Consider the following 12,500-nt stretch of genomic DNA (forward strand, 5'->3'; position numbering starts at 1 on the left):
CTTATTTGGATTAGAAATGTAATCCTATGTTTCCATATTTTAGAACCTACTCTTAAGTGTTAATGCCTATATATAATAAAGAGTTTAACGTTCTAAATATACCATATATATCATTCAACAAAAGAACATTTATGTCTTCAAATTGTGATCATACACAGCGGCATTTATAAGATCTACTTTGAGTAAGAACCAATCAGGTTCTCATTTTTGAAAAAAGGGGCGTGGCTTATGGGCAAATTTAGCTAACCGTGAGTATGATTCAAGTGAGTAAAGAGTTTTGAAACGTAGCAGGAAAAAAAATTACAACAGTAGGGTAAATCTTCTATAAAGGTTTTAAAATTACGAAAGAAAAGAGAAATGGATCGATTATATATTGATTTCTGTTTCAAGCCGTCTGTAGAAAACGGTTTATCATGGAGGGGAAACTATTCAATATGCAAGAACGTGATCATTGGTGGGTTTCTTTAAAATGAAAAATATCCTTATCAAGGGAACACTATTATATACTTATAAAATGTGTATGTTTGTTAACAGAATAAATTTTGTATAAAAACTAAACTATTGTGTACTTATTAAGATCAGTGTATAACTCTTGCGTGGTGTTTGTGTGTATACGAACGGTTTAGAGGTTTTCATTTCCGTTTTCTATAAGCTCAAGTGCAGTTTTATTTTTTAACATCAAATCATTTTGACAAATTGTTATAAATATATATATATATATATATATATATATAAATATATATATATATGTATATATATATATATAGATAGATAGATAGATAGTGTTCAGAGAGTCTGATATATGAAGGACAGTAGGTAAAAAAAGACATTATGCTCAAAATTTTATTTTGCCCAAAGTTAGCAAAACGGTAAAACTATAAATAAACACACTTCTCAAGTATCTGTAAAGAAAATATGACACCAGTTGGATTTTCGAAGTTACATGCTTGGGCAGACCAATCCAAGTGTCTGCCTCATACAGAAGGAATATGCGTATTTTAAGTATGACATGACGAAGAATAATAGTTTTTGATCCATCAGCGCTTAATAATGGAAACTTAATATCTGGTTTAATGATTTCGTACAGTTATAATAAATGATACAAAGTTGAAATAATTATAAGTGTTCCCTTTCTCCGAGAACAGCGTCCGCCCAACACAATGGAGTAGTAATGGTGGTAGAGAAACGCATCTCTACGGGGTATTATGCACACGGCTGTGGGTTTATACTTTTCTTGGATACACACCAGAAATACTGAGCTGACACTTTGTGATAAACATACGAGATCCAGCCTTTCTGCCCGCCCGCGCCATCGTTTGGGCTCGCGAGACAAAAAGGAGCCTGATGCCATCTTTGAAATTTCCGTAGCGTTACTATTAGAGACAGTTCAGCCAATCGGGAGAGGAATGCATCGACCAAGTCAAGGGTGAGTGAGTGGTGGGGATACCACCGTGCGCGGGCACAGATTGGCCAGTCAGGAGCGAGTATTGTTTATCTCCAAAGTCCAGCTCGGGTTCTTAGCCAAATATCGACGAGCTCTTGACGTGTATAAGGGAGGCTGAGGCCCATAGTCTAAAACGTCACTTGAGGTCAGCTAAGTTGAGTAGAAACAACCAGCCAATAATAATATCAGTTGAAGGTAAAATAACGAATGGAACGGCAGAAATAAACAACTTGGGAGATTTCACGTAAAGAAACTGATCTAAACTGGCGTTATAGAATACGGTTGGCTGAAGGAGGAAATTGGAAACATTAGGAGGTGGACTTGACCAAAGGAGAGGAGCTTCGGACCTTACACGGGGAAGTAGCTCCAAACCTTACACAGGAGAGGGGCTCCAGACCTTACATAGGGAAGAAGTATAATCAACTTAGGCATGGACACACCGGAGCATGGAAGTCCCAGTCATGCATACCCATTAAGTGAAAGAACCTTGACCATGCTCAGAAATGTGTCACGGAGCCCATAGCGTACAGAAGTGTCTCAAATAATAGAGGACAGAGTATAGTTCCCTCTGCTCATGTGTAGGCATATAAGTGTAATGTCTTAGGATTATCTACGCAGTGTTTTTTTTTAAATCTGTGACCTGCCAGATAGTCTAATCATTGAATCAAGTATCTGAATCTTTTGCGACAAATACAGCCCAAATATCCACATTGATTAGCTGTTGCCTCTTGTTGCATCTGGTTCATGATCACCTCAGTACCACTGCTTTCAACATTTTGTTCAGCGGCGACAGGGCTCCATAACAGATCTTCTGAATAAGGTGTGTAGTGTCAGCAGCGACAAAGGAATTCTGGTACTGGAGCACAGGAGATCGTGACTCCCCCATACTGGCGTTGGGAGGGGCCCTGAAGCCGAAGTGTGGATTGCAGTACGTGAATACCTTGTCACCAAGAGAGTAATGGAAAGTCTAAGGCCAGCTATTGCGATATTGGAAGGCTAATTCAACAACAACAACAAAAAAAAGAAGAAGGGTAGACCCCTTCCCTCCCGTGTTGAGGCAAGTCCTTAGAGAGAGAGAGAGAGTGTGGTCCCTCCTGGCTCTGGCTGTCGTCGAGCCTTCAAACTGCAATTCTCGTAGTTTGACCCCTGATCTCTAGGCAACCGCTCGCCGAACCGAGAGCAGCGACCGTGAACTATCCCCAGGAGTAGCTGTAGCTTCAAAATGTTCACAGAACAAGAAGGTCCCTCGGACTGATTATTCATATATATCACAAAGCCAAGAGCCAGAGCCTCGCACTATCCACAGACAAAAATTGTGGAAGAGGAAGTAAGGGGAACGAGCTAACTTGTAATGGACGAGGTAGAATGATGAAAAAGGGAAAAGAGAAGAATGAGAGGCAGGAGGAGGACAAATGGACGAGGCGGATATTTTTTTATTATTATTATTATTATTATTATTCTGGTGGACAACGCTTCTTTTTTTATTATCTTTTTTTTATTTTATTTTATGTGTTTTAACATGTTTCTTGTTGAGATGGAGGATATACACTGACCATGCTGCTGATGCCTAACCACAGTATAAATGCCGAAGATTTACATTGATACATGAACATAGGAATCACTGGCGGTGACCTCGCTGTTCCTCCTGAGTTGCCGAGTCATGCGGCGCGACTGAGGAGTGAGGGAGAGCGGGGGTAGAGGGGAGACGTAGGGGTTTGGGGGGAGGAAGGGGAGAAGGGGGACGAAGTGATGGTGAAGAGAATGAGAGAGAGTTGGGGGGTAGACTTGGTTAGAGGAGGATGAGCAGTGTTATGCGTTCCAGGGGAGGGAAGGGGATAAATCCCTCACTCACGTTCCTCTCGAAAACCTCTCAGTCTGCAAACACTTATAATAAAAACTATACATTTGCTGCATTCCTTAACATTCACATAGAAATTTCAATCAATAACGATAAGTAAAAACTCTTAACATATAGTCAACCCTTCATATATTTCGATATGACAGAGGCAGGCGTCATCTAATCCACCCCTACGGAGGGGAACACATCCGTGGACAAAGGCAATGCCAATGGGAACTGCTTCGTATCTTATGCTCACTTACGAATTAATCCTCAGCAAAGCATTCAACATGAAAATATTAAGTTGGGGGGGGAGGGGGGAGGGGGGACCAGATCATATTCCCACGTATCATCATACAAAGTCCGACCTTGTGACGCACTGGGGGAAAAGGGGGATTATTCTTTTCATGAGTATAATTCTAGGAATTCGTTAAGTATATTCTGTGTTATACAATGGGTTATAGACAGCCTGGGCGTGATTCCAAGTCCAACTGTCCGTCAAAGATTAGGCCTACTTCTAGAAGGGGATGGAAGGTAAGGAGGAGAATACAGTTCATCAGAAGACAAAGGAGAACAGGAGAACAGGAGAACCAAGGTCAAAGGCAACAGCAAAAGAGCTCGAGAACAAGGATGAAGCTAGACAGACACAAGTCAAATCATAACATGAGGTGACAGAGGAGTGGCGCTAAAAGGAAACGGGGAACCTGGCGGAATCAAAGAGAAAAGAAAATGAAATAAAAGAGACTTAGGAAGGGACGATTAGCCGAGGTACAGAAGAAGACGACCAAAGTGGGGGTGACGAAAGTGGGAGCGTGACTCAGCACGAACTTCAACCCATAACGGTCCATGGAGTTTCTCAAAAAGGTGACTGTTGTAGTTAGAGATAGAGATGCTAGGTTAAGGTTAGCAGTATTTAGGGTTAAGGTCGAGGAATACTGAGATTAAGGTCAAGATAACAGGGTAAAGTTAAGGAGCATCAGTTATAGTTACAATTGCTAGATTAAGGTCATGCCGGGTTATGTCCAGGAGAACTAGGCTAAAGTGAAGAGTGCTGAATAAAGGTCCAGGAATACCGGGCAATGGTCAGAACTGCTCGGTGAAGGTCAGGATTGCCAAGTCAACCTAAAAAATGCCAGAGGAAGGCCAGTATTACACTGTGAAGGTGAGGAACACCGGGCCAGTAGTACCAAGGGGAGATAAAAGTTCCGAGGAAGACTATATAGAATCTTAGGGTAATTATACATGGTGACAGGTAATATGTACTGCTCAGGTAAGGTCTGAAATTATCCAGGTAAATTATTCATGGAGAACTTTATATTTACTTAACCAGGCAGAGTATGACATGTCAAGGTGTGTGAGGGGAAAGGAGGGGAGGGGATGTTATGAGGGACATGTGGGACATGTCGGGGACAGAGAGAGAGAGAGATAGGGGGGGGGAGTGGTTGCATGAGGAAGGAAGGAAGGAAGGAAGGAAATGAAGGGAGAAGGGGGTGGGTGGAGAAGACACGAGCCATAGTGTTGGACTACGATAGGTCATCTTAGTATTGGAAACTAGACAGGGTAGGGTACTCTATGGAGCAAACTTCCACACATGATTAAAACTATTCTGTAATATTATTTAAAGCACTTAGTCAAAATCACAAGCATTGTGACGCTGGCCAGCCTGTCTACTAAAGCGAGACAGGGCAGGCCGAGAAGGTGTTATACGTACTGATATTGTGGCATGTAAAAAACTGCTCTCAAGGCAAACAAGTGACGAGAGTCCACATTAACGGGAAGTCCGGAAGTGTGAGGTGCACGAGGGAGGTGTTATGTGTGCAGCCTGATGCTGGAGAGGGGGCTTATTTGTAGCCCCAGCGTGGCCCCAGCGTGGCCTACTACCCGTGTGGCCGCTGGGGGCTGGTGTGGAGAAACGAGCCCCACGATGCCCCAGCAGGGGAACTTATGGGGCACTTAATGCCCCGAGTACCGCGTCATGACGACTACCATCGTCTCCACTTAGGCAAGTCGATGATGTCTTTGAGCCTCTTATCTTAATGCAATACTGCAAATTTGCAACACAAGCAGTTAGTGTCAGATCAAGTCTTGAAACCGAGACAAAAGAGAGCACCCAATGAAAAGCTTCACATTCTGCTTGATAGCAATATTGCAGGTTGCAAATATCGTTGAATGTTCTGCACTAGTACACGGAGGTCTTATGTTGTGACTGTGTGGCAGGCACGGAAGTGCTTGATCCCATGGGAAGGGCTGGCGCAGCGTGACCCAGGCCTCGAGGGCCGTCGCTCTGCCACTACCCGAAGCTGTCCAGGCTGGCCATGGAGCCGCGGCGGGTGAGCGCCGGCAGCGACACCAGCGAGGAGGTGCCGAAGAGCTTGTACCATCCGATGACGATGTTGGAGAGGTCCAGGTCGTCCAGCATGATCTGCGCCAGGCCCATGAACACCTTGCGGCCCTCCATGCGCCCGTAGTCACCCCACACCGTCACCTGTTGGGGAGGGAGCGCGTCAGGAGGGAGGCTGTTCGCGGGGAGGAACGGCGACGGCGGCTGTGGGTACGTGCTGTGTGTCGACTCATGTTTGTAGGTGTGTGTGTGTGTGTGTGTGTGTGTGTGTGTGTGTGTGTGTGTGTGTGTGTGTGTGTGTGTGTGTGTGTGTGTGTGTGTGTGTGTGTGTGTGTGTGTGTGTGTGTGTGTGTGTGTGTGTGTGTGTGTGTGTGTGTGTGTGTGTGTGTGTGTGTGTGTGAGTGTGTGTGTGTGTAATGTTATGCGGACATTGAGTGCCTCTTGAGGATGATGGTAAAAATGGTTATAATAATAATAGTAAATAATAATGCATCTCTTCAGACTATTTCTGATTCCTGTCAGATCCATGAATATAATTCCCAACGTCTATATTCACAAATGTGAATATAGATGTTACATCCTTTTTCCTCACAGATAAGCATGGGCGTAAAATATAAAAAAAGAAGTCTTTATGAATCTTAATTGACAAATATTTTAGAGAAAGATATTCTACATATATGCATAATTTGATTGCAACAATAAAAAATCGCCGAAGAGGAGCTGCTTATATAAACATAGTCACTAGCTATTATGGCATGCAATAGATATTAATCAAAGGCAACTTTCCATGATCGAATCATTATTGCAGTTGCCAGCTCACCGCATTGCATTCCATAGACTTGACCACTTGGCATTGTGATAAGAGTCTGCTTACTAAACTTCTAGCTGGACGAATATAATTTCCATCTATGTGATCTATTAATGATAACAATAGCATAATTCTTTTGTTTCGCTCATAAGCTTGGTAGCAAAAGTGCTTGTTTGTTCCGGTTCAAGAAAACATTAAATGTATAGAATGAATTGAATCATTTTTGCTTGGCAATGTCACTGACTGGAGACCTATAAAGCAAACGACAAGGTACTTAAAATCATCGTATACTATCTCTCAACCGAGAGATAATTTGTGAGAAGTAATTACTTACGAATTTCTTTTATGTGAAAATACCGCATTATTCGCAATCATCCTCTGCAACACATGATCCAATCCTACATACCTGGCATCCTCTTGGATCCCTCCTGCAGACAGGGCCGCCTAAAAGCTCATGACTACCTCTTACAGCCTCGAATCCTCCCGCGAGAAGGACAGTAGGAGCTCCGCTAAACCTCTACCTCAGACACACCAACGGGCGGTACGTACCTGCAGAACACAGCCTTGGTACCTCTCGTGGAAGATGAGCTGCTGCTGGTACAGGGGGTCGAGTGTCCTCCTTGCCGTCGCCGTCTTGGCCTTTGCAACGCACTTCTTCCCGTCCACCAAGTAAACCTTGACGTAGGGCGCTGTGGGACCAACACCAGCGTTACTCAAGTCACACTCACGCTCGCTTTCGAGCACACACAGTTTTGCGGATGCTTTGACATGTACAGACCTTTTCGGTGGTGGTGGGGGGGGGGGAGACGTCACTGTCACACAGCTGTCATGAGGTGCTGTGTGACAGGATATTGTTCATGCTCGTGTGAGATTACCATGAATCGGCCCTTATTTGAGAAGCAGTGTTAAAGGTGGATGGTTTAGAGGATCGTGTGTCAAGTAGAAGCTTATACAGTATGTATTAAAGGGAGAATTATAACAAAGGATGCGAATGAAGAGAGGATTCTCTACAATACACAAAAATCACAACGGATGTCATTGTGATTATTACTGTTTAGGCAGAGAGGTAAAACGTTTAATTGCAGACATCATTTTGCACACATACACATACATACATACACACACACACACACACACACACACACATATGTATATATATATATATATATATATATATATATATATATAACACACACACACACACATATGTATATATATATAATATATATAATATATATATATAATATATATATGTACATATATATATATATATATATATATATATATATATTATATATATAGATATATCTATATATGTATACACACACACACACACACACACACACACACACATATATATATATATTTATATATATATATATATATATATATATATATATATATATATTTATATATATTCATATATATTTATATATATTTATATATATTTATAAATATTCATACACACACTCACACACACACCTTTGACAGTACAGAAAAGACACAACAAAGAAAAAAAAATCATGACAACCAGCACTGGAAACACGTGACCCAAGGCGTTGCTGCGACCTTGGTTAGGAAGTGAGAGGAAATGACAAAAGAGAAGAGGTCAAAGCAGGTCATAAAGGGAATCCGTGTATCTGCGTGTTCTACTCCACAAGGTTGGCTCAAGGTTGACTTTTAATGAAAGGGAGAACTACTGTGCACATTACCGTGGGGGAAACGGAGCTGTAGATCTAGGCTAGGTGATGCACCAGTGCAACGGGATGCAGTGTTGGTGTGTAGGGAGTGCATGGGTGCAGGGGGGAGGGGAGGGGGAAGAGGAAGAGAGGGGGAGGAGGAGGAGGAGGTGGGTGATGTAACGAGGGCACAACACACTGCTACTGACCAGGTAAAATTCGGGCCCCTGTTTTGCACTGGAGGCCTCTCGCCCTGATGACCTCCACCTCAAGCTTGTTCTTACGGTCACACATAGACAGCTGGATGTCTCCCAGAGCTGGAGCAGCCAACACCTGGCGTCCCACCAGCTGGCCTGGACCAAGACCTTCAATGAACTCGCTCAGCTGACCATCTGTCCCAAGGCGCATCGATGGCACTCGACTGTTGGACGAGAGATTTGTCAGACGGGAAAATGGCGGATTGCAGCGCTGGCGTAAGGCTAGTTTTAAATGGAATATGAGAAAAATCATTAATTATGGCTTATAAATTCTCATGACGTATGTTGTATTCACTGAGTGGACCGGCTTTGAGTATGAATCTGCTCACTTTTTGTTTGTTTCTAAACTACCTGTATGAAATAAGATCTACACAATACCAGGCCATAAATCCTACACAATAAGATGTATGACAGAAAAAAAAAATACTTACAAAACGGAAGCACTGATTGATTAAGGACATAAAAGGAAAAACTATCTCTTGTTTTAGAACAACCAAAACAGAGACTAAGAAACCCACATGACACCATAATTCCAGGTATACAAAGCTTTCTAATTAGGCGTCGGGGTTCATGCGTAGAGAGGAATATTATCTTACTTAGGAGCGGAGAATTCACGGTGTTGAAGCTTCATGTAAACAACGATCATAGATACACGCAATCACACAGAACCTAAGACACATCACAGACTAACTCTCACACAGCCAACAGAACTAGAGAATCTATAGTAGGAGACTGCGGTATGCTATGGGAGCAACTACACCTACGAACTGAGAACTGATGGTGGCAGGAGCAGAGACAAGGTTAATTTTTATTTTTTATTTTTTATAAAAAGGGTTAATGACCTGGGTTTAATTAAGAAGCCTTTATATCATACCTACTTCATTCAACTACTACCACTACCGCTACTCCTGTTTATGATGACAGCGTGTCACTGCTACCAGCCATTGCTAAATTGCCCTTCGCTACAAGGGTGCACGACACAGCATGTGAATTAGATCGTGAATGGAAAGCTGATTCTGAACCACATCGAGATTCCAAATTTGCAACTTGCAATGAATCCTATATATATACACACACATCTGGCATTGCTACATAACTACTGTGACCTCATATATGCGACGTGGCTGCAGAATAAGCGTTCCATTTCACAAATACCAAACGAAATCTATTAAAATCTAACGTACAGGATATTCTTTATAAAAGGCATCTACATTCCTATCTGTTAACCTCTAAGTCTACTCGATGGGTAATTATCTAGATCTCTTTCAGAAATAATAATGAAGAAAAAAAAAATAACTATTATTTCTTGCAACTTATTACATGTGGTTTAAATAAGAGAAAACTGTGGAAAATAAAAACTGTCATTATGTAATCTTCAAGTTCCTGACATGATCATGTGCAAGATGGTCAAATGAAACAAAATACTTTCTCGTGCAATAATAATGATATAGTGTGTGCCTCTGCACTGCAATTCTCTTGAGTGATAATCAAAGTTAAGTTTTATGAGCCATAATGAAGGAATGGCTGGACTATGTTGAGAAAGATTAAGTATTAATGTGTACTGTAGCAAAAGGGATTGCATGATGCACGTAACTCTCTTGTGATGTTTACACTGTTAGAAATATGATGTACAGTGTTTGGAAAAGTTTGGGAAAATGCAAAGTATTATGCTTCATATTATTATGATATCAAGAAGTAAGTCCAGAGTGAACAGAAGAATACTCATCGAAAGCGGGAGAGAGGAAAAGAGGTAGGAAAGAGGGAAGGAGGGAAAAAGTGGGAGGGAAGGAGAGAGAGGGAGGGAGGGAGAGGGAGGGAGAGAGAGGGAGGGAGGAAGGGAGGGAGAGAGAGAGGGAGGGAGAGAGAGAGAGAGAGAGAGAGAGGGAGAGAGAGAGAGAGAGAGAGAGAGGGAGGGAGAGGGAGAGAGAGAGAGGGGGAGAGAGAGAGAGGGAGATAGATAGAAAGAGAGAGAGAAAGAGAGAGAGAGCATTGCTAAGAGTAAATTCTGAACTGAATGAAATAAACATCCAACAAAGGATCTGAAATAACAGCAGCTGCATCGTGTCAGTGTATACGTACAGCATCCGAGTGTGTGAGCCTCATGATCATGTCAGGAGAAGTGGCTCTCATTCGCCACCTTTCTTCCTTGTGGTTCCTGCTGTTGAATGACTACAATATATATATATATATATATATATATATATATATATATATATATATATATCCATGAAATAGGTTAAGAATGTTACTGTAACTGTTGCAGAGGCAAGTTGAGTGTCATGAGAGTGAGTATGTTGGACTGAATCAAAATGGTAACGAGGGTCGTGCTAGGTGATGCTGCAGGGTTGAGGGAGGCCAGGGCAGCAGGAACCAGCAGGAGGTCCTACCAGATGTCGTATGTCGGGAGGTACTTACGAGGAGCCCTCAGAACTGATGCTATTCATGCTACCGTCGGTGGACTCCTTAGATGGCTGCTTTACCAAGCGAGCCTGGCTAGGAGATGGGATCACCTCGTGAGACCGCTGGACCCCACTAGTACTACGCTTTCTACCGCCCTCTGCGGAGGAGGCAAAATGTGACACTGTCAACACTACAACTCTAGCCAGTACTACTGCCAACATGTCCGCCTACACATAAGGGCACTTGGTCGGGTCATGCCCTAGCCAGGTATGGTGGCTGGGGAAGGAGGCAAGGCAATCTAGGCAAAACGTCTAGCTAGTTATACAAAATGTCAAAATTTTGATCTTTCAGTCCGGGCTGATGAATCATCATCACTGCCCTGAGCCTAGAAAAAAAAAATAATAATAGTACTGTCATTCCCACAAATTAATCAAATGTTAGAAGAAACTGCAATAGAGTGCATTCATGCTGGTCTAAAACTACCTTTCGAGTTTCCCTTAAATCTGCTTATTACTATCGCTGTCCTCACTGGCAGTTTTGTCTCTACGTAGGCGCATCAACAATATGGGTCCCATTCTTGAGTTATGCTACTCTGCAAGCCAATCTTTCAAGCTGTAACGTCTAAATTACCCGAACAAATATTCCATTGAGAGATTATATAGATTCTATAATTGTCTTTGACTAAAGATATCCTGAAAAAAATGTGTCCCCCATGAATAGTAAACCAGAATGTTTGTTCGGGTAACAAGCACGTGCATCGTCACTTCATAGCTAGTCAAGTCACAAGGCCAGCATAAACAGTCAAGGGGTTTAACATTAATTATTCGAAGGGGAGAAAGTTTGACAAGGATAATGACAGAGAGAGAGAGAGACAATGAACAGACGGTACTAGAGAGCGTCACTAGTGCCGCTATGTTGGCCAGCCACTATGCTGCACACTGTGGGGGCACCTGGAGCCCCCCATGAGGGACCACAAAGCCCCCTTCCCCACACCTGTCTTCCCCCTCCGCCTCCTCGCTACTCTGGCTGGAGCTCTGCCTCATCAGGTGCCGGGACCCCGTGGGAAGAATCTCCTCACTTCGATGAACGGTTATTGTGCTCTTTGACTTTTTCCGAAAGCCCAATTTCCGCTTTCGACCTGAAGACAGTATGGGGTAAGGAGTGTGTCATGGGGGGTGGGAGGGGGGGTTGGGGGGGCGGGTTGGGCACAACACTACACATGGGAAGTGTCACGTTAAACATAAGACAAAATACGTGGAACAGAGAGAGAGAAAAAGACATGAAGAACAGACGGAAATTGGCCACCACAGGATCACTGCATGGCTCCCCTATTACAAGAGGACTAGCAAATGGTGACATGAATACGTTATTAGAGATGGACCTCACACTCTCCATGCTTAGAATCATTTTTTTATATATATTAAACTGAGCTGAATGAAAGACAAGAATATACACAAAAGTAGCAGAGTTCACAAAAGCAGCAAAGTCATAATAATACACTCTACCACAGTAGTTAGGGAAACACTACCATTTGCTAGTTTGACAAAAATAAATAATCATATATATTGAAAATCACAATTAAAAATGAAATCAGTAAATATATCAGTTTAAAGAAATTATACAACCCACTGAAAAAATATATATATAAGCTAAAAGATAAATGATATCTGAACCACTGACTATGACACTGAAATACCAACTGTTTACAGCCCTGTAGTTCTGGTGCTCGTTGCA

At 42.5% G+C, this 12,500-nt stretch overlaps 1 protein-coding gene across 6 annotated transcripts in view; it reads right to left on the bottom strand.

Annotated features, from left to right (window-relative positions):
• Positions 1-2,924: 2,924 nt before the first annotated feature.
• Positions 2,925-12,500, bottom strand: part of Rim (Rab3 interacting molecule) — a 187,256-nt gene continuing 177,680 nt past the window's right edge. For 4 of the 6 annotated variants that reach the window (XM_086546316.1, XM_043006073.2, XM_043006071.2 and 1 more), the window contains 4 exons: positions 11,760-11,904; positions 8,319-8,530; positions 6,980-7,119; positions 2,925-5,766 (listed from right to left, as the gene is read on the bottom strand). In XM_086546316.1, coding sequence (XP_086402442.1) covers positions 5,572-5,766; positions 6,980-7,119; positions 8,319-8,530; positions 11,760-11,904 — 692 coding nt within the window. In that variant the 3' untranslated portion in view covers positions 2,925-5,571. Of the gene's footprint in view, positions 5,767-6,979; positions 7,120-8,318; positions 8,531-10,781; positions 10,924-11,759; positions 11,905-12,500 lie in introns of all 6 variants that reach the window. The other 2 variants (XM_043006074.2, XM_043006070.2) reach the window with 1 other exon arrangement.

This window comes from Penaeus japonicus, unplaced genomic scaffold, assembly GCF_977035675.1.
Source record: "Penaeus japonicus unplaced genomic scaffold, GWHDUDI00000001_assembly GWHDUDI00000017, whole genome shotgun sequence".
Lineage (NCBI taxonomy): Eukaryota > Metazoa > Arthropoda > Malacostraca > Decapoda > Penaeidae > Penaeus > Penaeus japonicus.